General features: G+C 35.8%; 1 protein-coding gene across 2 annotated transcripts in view; it reads left to right on the top strand.

The window, feature by feature from the left end:
• The window catches only part of KAT2B (lysine acetyltransferase 2B), an 85,301-nt gene that overhangs the window by 60,172 nt on the left and 10,368 nt on the right, over positions 1-14,761 (top strand). For both annotated transcript variants that reach the window (XM_077130031.1, XM_077130032.1), the window contains exons 10-13: positions 1,191-1,399; positions 2,402-2,528; positions 10,172-10,282; positions 13,264-13,407. In XM_077130031.1, coding sequence (XP_076986146.1) covers positions 1,191-1,399; positions 2,402-2,528; positions 10,172-10,282; positions 13,264-13,407 — 591 coding nt within the window. The remainder of the gene's footprint in view (positions 1-1,190; positions 1,400-2,401; positions 2,529-10,171; positions 10,283-13,263; positions 13,408-14,761) is intronic.

Below are 14,761 nucleotides of genomic sequence, written 5' to 3'. Positions count from 1 at the left end.
TCTGTTGGGTGACTTTAATATTATGCTGGAGGGGCTTATACTACCATTTACAAGCCAATTGTTAATTTGCATGAATTTTGTCAACTGTTAAATACGACTGTGGTTTGAAAATGACTAAGGTGGAAATATTTAACCTGGAAATGGCTGTTAGACCATGGAAATCAGTAAAGGCTACACGTTAGGACTCTTCTTCTCTGGAGTTTGTTGAGTGTTTACCGGTACTCTACTGGTGACTTAAACTGAATGGGGGAGCATCAGTTGCTGACACAAAGTTGTGCTGCCCGCTGTGATTGAGTATGGGTTGGCAGATATTCCCGTTAGGGAAACTAACGGTATTTAATGTGACTGGACATCTTGTCCTATTACTTCCCAGAAGGGCGATTTTTTTTTTCTAAAACCATGTAATTTTCTAAAGGGAGGTAGCCAGCCTCACGAACTCAGTAGGAAGAACTAGGAGAAAAAACATTCTTTGTTAAGTGATTTTAACTATGGTTTTAGAAAAGGAAGATTAGGGCAAAGTCAAGTCAGCAGTCATATTTGTCATTCGCTTGAAACTGATCTCTGGAAAGAAAACTGACCTCCAAAAAAAATTCCTAGCAGTACAGATGTGAATGTCACTATTGGGCCTGTAATGAGAATTTGGAATCTTCTGTTCCAAGGGACTTGAAAGCTTAGTCAGATGGCATTCTGCTGTAAACAGGGTTTGGCAAGCTTAGCCCACAGGCCAAATCCACCCTGTGTTTTTTTTTTTAAAACAATGTTTCATTGGAATACTGCCACCCACATTCGTTTACAGATTGTGACTGCTTTCTCACTACAGAGGCAGCTGAGTGGTTGCAATGGAAACATTATGGCTCACAGTGTCTAAAATATTTACTATCCAGCCCTTTTCAGGAAAAGTTTACTTATCCCTAATCAAGACCAAATATCATCCATGTACATGTATAATAACACACTGACCTCTCAAAATCCTTTACCTATCTTTTCCATATTGTCCTCAGAACTTGTGCGTGTGTGCACATGCATTTAGGTGTACATAGGTGTGTGTGCATAGGATCTTGAAAATCCTCAGATGCATACCTTATTAGAACAAAGAAGAGAATCTGTTATGTCCCATCCGCACTATCTGATGTAAAAACTGTCTTCTGAGAATAGCTGTGTGTAATTCTTTCCTCTCTCCTGCATCCCAGACCAATTTTCTCTCAGCACATTCGGCCAGGGACGAGGCGGCAAGGCTGGAAGAGCGGAGGGGTGTGATTGAGTTTCACGTGGTTGGCAATTCTCTGAACCAGAAACCCAACAAGAGGATACTGATGTGGCTGGTGGGTCTGCAGAACGTGTTCTCCCATCAGCTGCCCCGAATGCCGAAAGAGTACATCACACGCCTGGTCTTTGACCCGTAAGTGGTGCTTTGTTTTTTACCCTCTTCTTACTTCCTTTTTAAATGGAAGAACTACTTAGAGAGTGAAAGTGAACCATAGTGACCCACAACTCCTCCAGCCTCAAGTCATGCTTTGAAGGCAGAGCTGAATCAAGCTATTTTCCATGTCTAAAAGAACTAAGATGAATTTTTCCATAGTCTATAAGTTTTCTTGTTAATTAATAATAATAATGAAGCCTTGTGGCTTGCATTGCTGGTCACTGCCCTGTACTTCATTCACTATAGTGATGAGAAAATGAAATATGAAGAGGATTTCCCACTTTTTTGTCATTGTCAAAACATTCTTGGTTTTGGTATTTTAGCTAGGTTACCACTGTTCCATGGATATGCAAACCTTAAGACAATTATTGGGTTATTAGATTAATTTTGAAAATCCATTGCTTATTTAAAAAACTGAATGTCTCTAATTGAATGTATTTTAACATCTAGAACCCAAGCCTCTGTGGACTGTGATACATACGTATTGCCTTTCAGAGTAATGGTTCAGGGAGCAGGTCAGATGAAATCTCTGGATGCAGGGTTTGGCAAATGGCGCATGTGGGTTTTGCATTCTTCACATAAAGTGTCTGAGTAAGGTAAAACTCTTCAGAAACCTCTGCCCCATTGGGCCATGCCTTCTTGCCTTCTGCCAGTCCCCACTGTGGATCCCTTGGCATTGGGCGTATCATGCCCAGAGCATATCCACACATGCGCTACTCTTTCTTTGTAAACCTGAGACATTCTCAGGTGGCTTGCATTTTGTATGGATGGGTATTCAGATGAAGCCTTGTGCAGACAAGCTTGCTCTCAAAAGTCCACGTAAGAGAGAGGCTAGAGAGAGAGTGCCACATGAAGGTTTCCTTAGAAACTGAGGATATAACTCTTTCCCCATTTTCTTGGTTATTCAATTTAGGAATACCCCCCAAAGTCTATTTATGTAACTGAGATGGGTAAAGCCTTTACATCATCTTATCCTTTCAGGAAACACAAAACGTTGGCTTTAATTAAAGACGGTCGTGTCATTGGTGGTATCTGCTTCCGCATGTTCCCATCCCAGGGATTCACAGAGATTGTCTTCTGTGCTGTAACCTCAAATGAGCAAGTCAAGGTAAGAGCAGCCCAGGGTTTTAGAAGAAAAGCAGAAAGTGGGGCTTTTCACTAAGGCTTCAGAACTTGGGGAATTCTTTCTATACCTTGTCCACTGAAGGTTTGAAATAAGAGGTCAGGACTTCTGATGTATGTGCTTGTGAGGAGAGGAAGTGGTTCTACAACCAATAGGAAGGGTGGTAACCAAGGCTTCACTGGGGTCTGGGACAGGGTGCGGGGCCACCACACAGCCCGGTTTGCCCATTTAGGTGTATCGACGGCAAATGAAGTGGTGTTTTAGAATAAATCTCATTGTTCAGTGTTAATTTAAATGCACACTCATGTACACACACATACCCAGCTGGCAACCCTGAGCCATCAGAAAGGGTATGGTGCAGTGTGGCTTTGGAAGGCAATTTAGATAGCTTGGACTTCAGACAGATTCTTATGATCTTGTATCTAAAGAGTGGATAGGGTTAAAGAAATTTTATAAGGGAAGATGAAAGATTGGAATAAATGTATGAATAAAGGTCAGATATAGCCATGCAGGGTTTGGAATATGGTGTTCCATGTGTGTGGCTAATTGACCTTCCCAGTTGTTCTTGACATCAGTCCCCTCCCTTCCTGAGTCTATGGTTGTGTTCTAATCGGTGTTGTGGTCTAACTGTTGTTGTTGTCTAATTGTTGTTGTCTAATTGCTGTTGTTGTCTAATTGGTGTTGTGGTCTAACTGGTGTTGTGTTCTAGCTGTCATAACCTTGACTCTCGGTAGGCAGGCAGAACTCTCATCTAGACTTTGTTGTGTTCCACTCTGTTCTCAGGAAGATGGTATCAGGAGAGGTGTCCTTGCGATATTATTCATTTGGTATTTTGGGGTCCCTAAAGAAAAGAAAAAGCATCCAGAAGTGTGGCGGGTGGTAGAAGGATAAGTAGCTCTAGAGTAAATGAGAAAAGTTGTTGGAAGGTCTGAAGCAGCACTATCCAATAGAGCTATAACACGGGACATTAATGTGAGCCATGTATATGGCTTTTCATTTTCTTGTAAACACCTTAAAAAACAAAGAGAGAAACAGGTGAATTTAATTTTAAAAACGTATTTTGTCTGGTATATTCAAAATGCTGTCATTGTCACATTACGCAATGTGGAAATTAATTACTAATGAGACGTTTTGCATTATTTTGTTGTGTGTACTGCCTTTGAAATCAGGTATGTCTTTTACATTTGCAGCACACCTCCATTTGTACTAACCTTCTTTCAAGTGCTCAACAGACACGTGTAGCCAGTGACTACTGCGTTGGCACGACAGGACTAAGATTATTGTTGACTCCTTCAGCTACAAAGAGGCAATGTCTCTGCAAAAACCGAAACTAAGTCACTGAAAGTAATTGCCTGCTTGAGGGCTCCAGCCAGTGCTGTGGTTTCTTTTGCTTTTATTAACAGCTTTATTCTCTACTCACTGTGCCAGTTATAGTTGCTGAGAGGTATTTATTCTCACTAAGCCCAAATGGAGATTTCTGTCTTTGACTCATAGTAGTAAATACCAAAGGGCAAAGTCAAGTCATCAGTCTTCTATTTGTCATTCGCTTGAAACTGATCTCTGGCTCTTTTTCAGGAAATTCTAAAGTGTGTCTTTAGATGGTGCTGTTGCTGTGTTGATCACTGGTTTTGTTTTTGTAGTTTTTCCCTAGCCAAAGTGACAGACTTAACTCCAAATATCCAGAGTTTAGGAACTTACTTAAAGGAAATTTTTGTTCAGCTTTTCATAGGGGGAAGACTTAGAAAATAGGTCCTTGGTTTGTAATTTCAGGAAAATGACTGTGTAATTTTTGTTTTCAAAGATAGCCACACCTTGTTGGGAAAGGTCGATTCAGGTTGACTTGGACACGTTTAGGACAACAGAGGGAAACTTACGGTATTTAATGTGACTGGACATCTTGTCCTATTACTTCCCAGAAGGGCAATTTATTTTTTTCTAAAACCATGTAATTTTCTAAAGGGAGGTGGCCAGCCTCACAAACGCAATAGGAAAAACGAGGAGAAAAAACATTCCTTGTAAGTGACTTTAACTATGGTTTTAGAAAAGGAAGAGTAGGCTTCCAAAACTGGGTAGAATGCATGAGTCTGACAGAAATCCTGTATGCACACCGACACACGCACACACGCACACATTCGTAATGTTAAGAGTCAGCTGTTAGTAGAATTACGAATGGGAGAAGCAGTTCTTTCATAATTTGCTGGTTTCTTAATGATTAATGAACAGCTCCTGAGATATGGTACTGCCCTACATATTTACGCTTTTATAGGCTTGTAATATAAGTTAAAGATTTCTGTATTTTGCTAACTTATCAATATTAAATAACATGGACTCCTCTGAAATGGGCAACACGCTGATGTGGAGTATAACAGGTTCCAGTGATGGTAGCACCTATTTGTGAAAACAGCAAATTTCATAAATGGCGTTTTAAGATTTTTTATTTAATATATTAAAAATCTTATTAAAAGGTATATAAAAGTTTGCAGCCAATCACTGAGGAAAATCAGGCTTACATACGAATTCCTATGAATGCTTTAAATAAGATTTGCATATGAATTTAACATGCTGAAAGCACACACAAGATGAACTCTGAGAATTACTTGAACCTCCTCACCCAGTTTTAGAATATCTTGTCATCTAAGAACTATTTGGATTTTTTTTTATTACAGAAATTGTGGATTTTCTGAAAAATCATGCATAAAATACATGGTTCCTGTATACAGCCCTATTATTATAGCCTTGCATTGGTGTGGTAAATTTGGTACAATTGATGAAAGCACATTTTTATCATAGTGCTATTAACTGTAGACCCATGATTTCACCTACGGTTCACTGATTGTGTTGTGCAGTTTCATGGATTTTTTAAAAAATTTATTCTAGTAACATATATACAGCCTAAAATTTCCCCTTTAATCACATTCAAATATAAAATTCAGTACTATTAATTATATTCACAATGTTGTACTACCAACCACCGTCCATTATCAAAACTTTCCCATCATTCCAAATAGAAACTGTTCATTTTAAGCCTCCACTCACTATTCCTTACTGTTAATCAATATTCTAGATTCAGCCTCTGTGTTTGCTTTTTCTAATTATTTCTAATAAGTGAGATCATAGGATATTTGTCTTGTAGCTGGCTTATTTCATTCACTCAACATGGTGTCTTCAAAGTTCGTCCATGTTTTTGTATGTATCAGAGTTTCATTTCTTTTTATTTTATTTCATTCCTTTTTACCGCTGAGCAATATGCTGTTGTTTGTATGTACCGCATTTGGTCTATCCATTCATTAATTGGACGTTTGGTTGCTTCTATCTTGTGGCAATAGTGGATGCCATCATGAACATCAGTGTGCAAGTATCTGTTCAAATACTGCTTTGAATTCTTTTGTGTATATACCTAGAAGTGGGATTGCCGAGTCATAACTTTCTGAAAGACCATTAAACTGTCTTCAACAGCAGCTGTCCCCTTTTACATTGCCGCTAGTATTGAGTGAGTGTTCCCGTTTTTCCACATTCGCCCCAACACTTGCATTTTCCTATTTTTTTTTTTAGTAGTAGTAATTTTAGTAGGTATGAAATGATATCTTGTGGTTTTGATTTGCATTTCCCTTATGGCTAATGAGCTCGAGCATCTTTTCATGTACTTTTTAAGGCCATTTGTTTGTATTCTTTGAAGAAATGTCTATTCAGACTTTTTGTCCATTTTTTAAATTGGGTTTCTTTTTGTTGTTGAGTTGAAAGATTTCTTTCTATATTCCAGATTTTAAATCCTTTTCAAATATGCAGTTTATAAATATTTTCTCCCGTTGTTTAGGTTATCTTTTTATTTTCATGATGAATTCATTTGATGCACAAAAGTTTTTAATTTTGAGGAAGTTCCATTTATCTATTTTTTTGTCTACATTGTTTTTCATCCTTTTTTTTTCTTTTGTGTCTACTTTGGGTGTAAAATTTAAGAAACAACACAGTGTCCTGAAGATGCTTCCCTATGTTTTTCTTCTGGGAGTTTTATAATCCTGGCACTTATATATAGGTCTTTGATCCATTTTGAGTTGACTTTTACATATGGTATGAAGTAAGTGTCCACCTTCATTGTTTTGCAAGTGGAGATCCACTTTTCCCAGCACCATTTGTTGAAGAGACTATTCTTTCCCAATTGAGTGGTCTTTGCCCCCTTGTCAAAAATCAGCTGGCCATAAATATAAGGGCTGATTACTGAGCTCTGAATTTGACTCCATTGTCCTTTATGTCTTTCTTTGTGCCAATACTAGTCTATTTTGATTGCCATGGCTTTGTAATAAGTTTTGAAATAGGGATGTATAAGTCCTCCAACTCTGTTCCTCTTTTTCAAGAAAATTTTGTCTATACAAGGCCCCTTATCCTTCCATACCAATTTGATGATTATTTTTTTCCATTATTGCAATGAAGGTTGTTACAATTTTCAGTGGAATTGTGTTGAATATATAAATAACAGGGCAAAATTGACATCTTAACAATATTTAGTCTTCTGGTCCATAAACATGGAATGCCCTTCCCTTTATTTAGGTCTTTTCAAATTTCTTTTAGCAGTGTTTTGTAGTTTTCTGTGTACAAGTCCTTTACAGCCTTGGTTATATATTTACTTCTAGATATTTGATTCTTTTGGTTGCTATTATAAATGGATTTTTTTTTCTTGATTTCATCTTCCAGTTGTTCCTGAATTTGCTGAATTCGTTTATTAGCTCTAGAAACTTTGTTGTGGGTTTTTCAGGATTTTCTGTATATATTTTCATGTCCCCTGCAAATTGGGAAAAATTTCCTTATTTCTTTCCTATTTGGATGCCTTTTATTTCTTTTTCTTATCTAATTGCTCTGGCTAGAACTTCCAGTACAGTAGTGTGACAGTGACCATCCCTGTCTTGTTCCTGATCTTAAAGGGAATCCTTTCAATTAAGTATGGTATTATCACTGTGTTTTTCATATATTCCTTTTATCTTGTTGAAGAAATGTCCTTCTATTCCTTGTTTTATAACTGTTCTTATAAGGGTGCTGGATTTTGTTAAGTGTCTTTTCCACATCAATTGAAGTGATTAAGTTCTGTTAATGTAGTGTGTTACATTAAGTGATTTTATTTTGAGCCATGTTTGCATACCTGGGATAAATCCCACTTGTTCTTTCTGTATAATTCTTTAATGTGTTGTTAGAATCATTTGGCTAGTATTTTGTTGAGAATTTTTGCATTTATATGCATAAGTAATATAATAGTCTGTAATTTTCTTTTCTTGTGGTATCTTTATCTGGCTTTGGTGTGAAGGTGATGTTGATTAGAGGGAATGTTCCTTCCTCTTCAGTTTTTTGGAAAGATTTCAGTGGGATTGGTGTCCATTATTCTAGGATATTTGGTAAAATTCCCCCTGTGAAGCCATCTGTTCTGGGCTTTATTTGTTTGGGAGGTTTTCATTATTGATTCAATCCCTTTATTAGTTGTTGTTTATTGAGATCTTCTGTTTCTCCTTTAGTCAGTGTAAGTAGTTTTGATGTTTCTAGGAATTTCTACATTTCATCTAGGTTATCTAATTTATTTGCAGACAGTTGTTCATAGTATTCTTTTATATAGTCCTTTTTAAGTGGAGTTGGTAGTAATGTTCCACTTTTCAATTCTGATTTTAGTAATTTATGCCCTCTCTCTATTTTTCTTTATCAGTCTAGCTAAAGGTTTGCCCAATTTTTTTGTTTTTTTTTTTTCCAGAGACCGAATTTTGGGTTTTGTTGATTCTATTTTTATTTTTATCTCAGCTTCATTTATTTCTCCTCTGATCTTCATTATTTCTTTCTTTCTGCTTACTTTGTCTCTAGTTTGCTCTTCTTTTTTAGTTCTTCCAGTTTTCAGGTTAGGGCTCTGATTTGGTATCTTCTTTTTAAATGTATTTGGAGCTATACATTTCCCCTTCAGCACTGCCTTTGCTATGTCCCATAACTTTTAGTATTTTGTATTCTCACTTTTCTTCACCTCAACATTATTTCCTAATTTCCCTTGTGATTTCCTCTTTACCCCATTGGTTGTCCAAGAACATGTCTTCTGATTTTCACATATTTTTGAATTTTTCCATTTTTCCCTCTGTTAATGATATTGTGTTTGGAGAAGATACGTTTTATTATTTCAATGTTTTTAAACTTATTTAGTCTTGTTTTGTGACTGAGATATAGTCAATCCTGGAGAATGAACCATGTGCACTCAAGAAGAATATGTATTCTGTTGTTGGGTGAAATAATATATATATACTTCTAGTTGGCTTAGAATATTGTTCAAGGTTTGTATTTCCTTATTGATCTTCTGCCTAAATGTTATATCTGGTATTGAAAATGATGTATTAAAGTCTCCTACTATTAATGTAGAGTTATCTGTTTCTGCTTTCAAATCTGTCAGTATTTGTTTCATATATTTTGGTGCTCTACTCTTAGGTACATATATATATATATTTATAATTGTTACAGCTTTGATGAATTGACCTCTTCATCAGTATATTCTGGTCATCTTTGTCCATTATAATAATTTTTGACTTAAAGTCTATTTTATCTGATATTACTATATCTACCCCAGCTCTCTCTTGATCACTACTTGCGTGGTATATAATTTTCCATCTTTTCACTTTCAACCTAGTTATGCCTGAATTTAAGGTTATGCATTTTTTTTAAAGTTCTGTATTTTATACTTGCAGTACATCTCCATTTGGACTAGCCACATGTCCAGTGGTCAGTAGCCACCTGTGGCTTAGTGGTTACCATATTAAACAGCACAGCCATATAGCGTAATTATGTGCTTACATGTTTGTCTTCCCTGTTTTGCTGTCTTCCCCTTCAAAGAAAGAGATATTTCATTCATCTTTATTCAAAGTCAGCATGTGTCAGTACTGTGATATGGTTAGAATAATTAATATTTCTCTGTGTTACTTCATTGAAAAACCCGGTACTTGCATTTTTTTCTTTCATATTTCTATCATTAATTCATTCAACATTGCCCACTGTCTTTATTTCCTTTTGTCTCTGGCTGACTCAAGAGATCCTGGGCTTTCAGCCCTTGTTTGTAAAGGTCTGATAAGAAGAAATTGATACCCCCACGTGTGTGATGATGTAACTCTTTGGAAGGTTTGATGATTTGTGGTATACACCATACACTTCGGTTAGTCAGTATTGTAGTCAAGATTAGTACTTTAAATGCTTTTAAAGTCAAGAGTAGCACTTTCCGTTTACATAGCTCCTTTCGTCTAAAGTTCTCACATACTTTAAAGATAGCAGGTATTCATAAGCAACGTTTATTCCCAAAACTTTTATATTAATATCCAGTGAGACATTTTTAGGATTGAGAATGAACTAGCAGCTTTTAACCTTGTTGTGTTATTTTCAAAGAACCAAAACCTTTTATGTTCAAATGATAACATTATATCCACCCAAGGATTTTGAATTTGGGGGATTTGTAGTTCAATTTTGAAGTTCAAATGTGCAAGGCATTGAATATCCTTCAGGAAAGGCCTCAGTTGGTAAAATAGCTAATGTACAAACTTCGAAATATGCCAACATTCTTGGTAAATTTGTAGGAATTTCTTTTTCCAAAAGCTAATATATTTGTATGTATACTAACTTCCACACAGGGCTATGGAACACACTTGATGAATCACTTGAAAGAATATCATATAAAACATGATATCCTGAATTTCCTGACATATGCAGATGAATATGCAATTGGATACTTCAAGAAACAGGTAACCTTTTCACTGTGCAAAACTATTCTGACATTCCTTTTCCTATATGCAGTCAGGTAGCCTGCATCCAAATAAGTTTTTCCCCCCAGTGTTTCCTACTTAGAGGGAGGGCACACATTTTTTTTTGTAAGCCTTAATCTTCAGAAATAAGAAAATTTCAGACTGAATTAGAGGGTGTGACTGGCATCTAGTAAGTACTAAATAAATAATTGTTGCGTGAATGAATCAGTGTCACTTATAAGCAAAGTAAAATATCATAATCTAACATTTTAAAATATGGTACCCTCAGTCTAAGGAGACATTTGGAGTTATATTCCCAGTCCTAAATAGGTAGAATTCTTCATAACTGAGAGAAATCGATTCAGTCTGGGAATGCCCTCCATTTATGAAGCAGAGAGGTGGTCCTGAAGTTTATAAGAGGCTGCAGAGAATATCTTTTCTACGGCAATAGAAAGCTAGGAGCAGAAGTTTTCAGCTCAGTTTTTTGAGATTATTCTGTTGATAAATATTATTTTTCATACCATAGTGCTTTATCATTCCTAAGCATTTTGAACTTATTTTTCTGACTAAAAAGTTAATGTAAGGTCATTGTAGACATTTTGGAAAATATGGTAAAGTGCAAAAAAGAAAAGTAAAATTGCTTGTAGTTCTACCACTGTTAATCCTTTCATATGTATTCTTCAAATATTTTTCTTCTGTGTATTTTTGTATATATAAGTACATTTTAAAAGATAGGTCATGCTGTGTATGTAGTTTAATTATTTGCCTCTGATTAATGTTAGATAAAATTTTGATGTTTTTCTGGGATATCGTTATATAAACATAAAGTAATTTATTTAACCAATACAACATTTAAATTTTTTTTATTCTTTGTTTTATTCTTTTTTTGTTTTTATTTATTTATGATTTGTATTTATAATACCACATTTTGAGGACATGTTGGTACTTCTTTATTTGTAAGTTTATGTGTATGTGTTTGTTGCCTTCATCTAGGATAATTTTTTAGAATAAATGCCCAGAAGTCATTTGCTTGTGAACAGTTTTTTTGGTTTTATTTTGTTTTTTAAACTTTTAATTTTGAAATAATTTTGAACTTATGGGAAAGTTGCAAAAATAGTACAGAAACAATACCTAGAACTCTAGTGTACTCCCCACCTAGATTTACTAGCTGTTAGCATTTTGCCTCATTTCTTAATAGCATTCATATAATTTCTATCTATCTATCTATCCATCCATCCAGCAGTTGAGAGAGGTTGCATACATGATGCTCCTCTCACAACTCTTCCATGTACATATCCTGAGAGCTAGGACATTCACTTGCGTAATACCTAAAGTACAGCTTTCAAGTTCAAGAAATTTAACAATGATGCAGACCATATTGTACTTTTTCATTTGTCCTAATAATGTCCTTTTGGGCATTTTCTCCTCCATTGTTAGATCCAGTCTAGGATCATCATGTATTGCGTTTAATTGTCCTTGTCTCTTTAATCTCTCTCTTTTTAAATCTGTGGTAACATATATACAACATAAAATATCCCAACTCAGCCACATCCAAGCATTCTGAGATTCAGTGGCTTTAACAACCTTTGCAGTATTGGCGTGTAGACGTTTTCAAGTTTTTTTTGTTAATGTACAGCTGAAGACTGGAACAATTTCCATTTTTGCTAACAGCATAACAGTGGAGCTTAGCAAAGGAGTTAATAATTGAAAAATACATTTTTGCCCTTTGCCTCAGTAACAAATGGTGTTTGTTTACATTTATTTGATCATTGTGAAATTTGAGAAGTTTTACTTATGTTTGCATCTTTATTGACCCTTTGTAATTCTTTTTTTTTAATTGTCAGTTCACTGTATTTTTCCTTTTTTTTCTGTTAAACGATGTTTTTTGCATTGCTTTATGAGAACTCTTTGTATATAAAAATAATTTTTAATTTTATGGTATCTTCCCCCTGTTCACCAATTGTTTCAACATTGATTATGTCTCTTTTTGTAATCTATAGAATTTTGAAGATTTTATTACATGAAAACTATTCTTTTTTTTCCCATTAAATCCTCATATGATTAGAAAGCTTTCCCTCTGACATCTGTTAACTAATTTCCTATTTATTTTCTCCCCATTCTTTGGATTGTGTTTGTGAGTTTTATAATAAAAACTCATTTGAGAGGATTCCTTGGGATTGCTTTATTGAGAGCATGAATGTCAGCTTTCCTAGCCTGTAACTTGTGTTTCAAAAGCATGAGATTTCAGCAGGGGTTCTTACGTGGCTTGTTCTATGGCCCTCTCTGAGGATGACGGCGATACCTGGAAAATAATTCTTTTACTGTAGGGTGAGGTGGAAAACCACTGGTGGTGGTCTGAACTCTGAGCACTTTCTGTAAGAACTGAAATAGACAGCTTAAGGGAAATTAAGTTTATAGTTATAATTTTGAATATATATACCTTATAATGTTCTGTTATTACAGCTTAAAGTAGTATATGAATATACTGCAAAGCATTAATGTCACTGAAAGAAGAACACATTGTGACCATCTGAAAGTTTTTTGCCTGTAAAGTAGGAGTTTTATTTCTTCAGCATCAAGATTCTCATTGCTGTAATTCTTAACTAGCTTTTCTTTCAGAATTTAGACTAGTATCCTGAGACCCCCCCCCTCCCCACTTTGGGGAAAATTTGCAGTGGCCATGTTTATTATGCAATTCAAGACAGGATTAAGCCTTATTTTTACCTAATTGCCATTTCTGTTTAAAATGTTATAATATTGTCTGTGTTTTTACTGGAGTTACTTTTTTATGTGCGTAGTTTGATCTCCAATTTTTATTTAACTTCATGGGAGGCTTTCAAGCTAATCCTTCCCCCAGAATAATACTCTGAGATCTTGTGAGAAGCATGTGTTGATGCCTAGCATAATACCTGGCACACAGTTGACTCTCAATAGAAATTTGTTGCAAAATGTCTGCATAAATAAGTTTGTTTGATTTGTAGGGTTTCTCCAAAGAAATTAAAATACCTAAAACCAAATATGTTGGCTACATCAAGGATTATGAAGGAGCCACTTTAATGGGCTGTGAGTTAAATCCTCGAATCCCTTACACAGAATTTTCCGTCATCATTAAGAAGCAGAAGGAGGTAAGCAGGTGACCAATTCATGTTTTCTATATGGTTCAGTCTTACTTGGAACTGGGTTGTATTTCATTAGATTCTGAGTGTAGGAGTGTACTGGATATCAGGATCTGTTTGCTATCATTTATCTGGATCTTTTTCTTTGACGGTATCATTGATCTATCTCCTCCCTAGGTCACCATTCCTAGGAGTCAGCATTCCACTTGTTAAATAGTGACATATTTTAACCTCACTTTCAGTGTCCTCAAGCATCTTTCCTAATCCTATATCTTTATTTCGAAACTGTTCTCCAAAACAGTTTGGAGATGCTTTAACCCTCTTGCCAGATGTTTACCCATTACCCAATCTCACTCCCTTAACATACTCACAAATCAAATCATTTCAGTCCCTGGTTCATCATTGGCTTGATCCAACTATTTGAATTTCCATTATTCACAGTCATATGTGGATATTTATCTCAGTGTTTGTGTGAAAGTGTCCTTTTACATTGCAAGTTCTAAGTATTAAGTGATTCATTATTCTCTATTGGGGTGGAGATGTCTTTTATGTATATGAACTAAAAGAGAAGCAGTAGGACCTAGTCCCAGCAGAATGGCTCCCACAGGGAAGGGTGATGAGAAGCAGGGGTGTTCTGTCATTAGCGGGGTGGTGACGGGGGAGTGCACCATCCACATTCACAAGCGCATCCGTGAAGTGAGCTTAAGAATCATTCCCGCCCCTTGAGTACTCAGGCAAGAAGATGCCCCTCGAACCCAGAAATTTGCCATGAAGGAGGTGGAAATCCCAGATGTACACATTGACACCAGCCTCAACAGTGCTGTCTGGGCCAAAGGAATAAAGGCTGTCCCATATTGTATCCATGTACCGTTGTCCATAAAATGTAATAAGGTTGAACATTCACCAAACAAGCTCTATACATTGGTCACCTAAGTAACTGTCATTACTTCCAAAAAATCTACTGTCAGTGTGGGTGAAGACTAATGCTGATTATCGAATAAAATTATAACTGCAAAAAAAGAAAAAAGAGGAAAGCAATAAAGGGAAAGGTTGATAGATTTGAATATGAAATATTTTTAATTTCTCTGATGGAGAAAAACAACAACCATTAAAATCGATATCACTGAGGAGTACACAATGGCCATTTATTAAACAAATGAACTTTGTTCAGTCTGAGATCACCCCCTTGATCCTCCCATTTCATTAGATCCAGGAACTGGGAGTTTTAGCTGTGTCATCCCATTCACTTCCACTTTATATGTCCGTTATTCAGTCTAGTTAAATTTTTCCCTATGACGTATAACCAAAGAAGACATCTGTCTTAAAATGATCATTGTTTTCTGGTTTCTTTTAATGACCCTTA

The sequence above is a fragment of the Tamandua tetradactyla genome, chromosome 15, assembly GCF_023851605.1.
Source record: "Tamandua tetradactyla isolate mTamTet1 chromosome 15, mTamTet1.pri, whole genome shotgun sequence".
NCBI classification, from domain to species: Eukaryota; Metazoa; Chordata; class Mammalia; order Pilosa; family Myrmecophagidae; genus Tamandua; species Tamandua tetradactyla.
The sequence above is the reverse complement of the archived record's forward strand: the minus strand, read 5'-3'. Positions and strand labels throughout refer to the sequence as shown.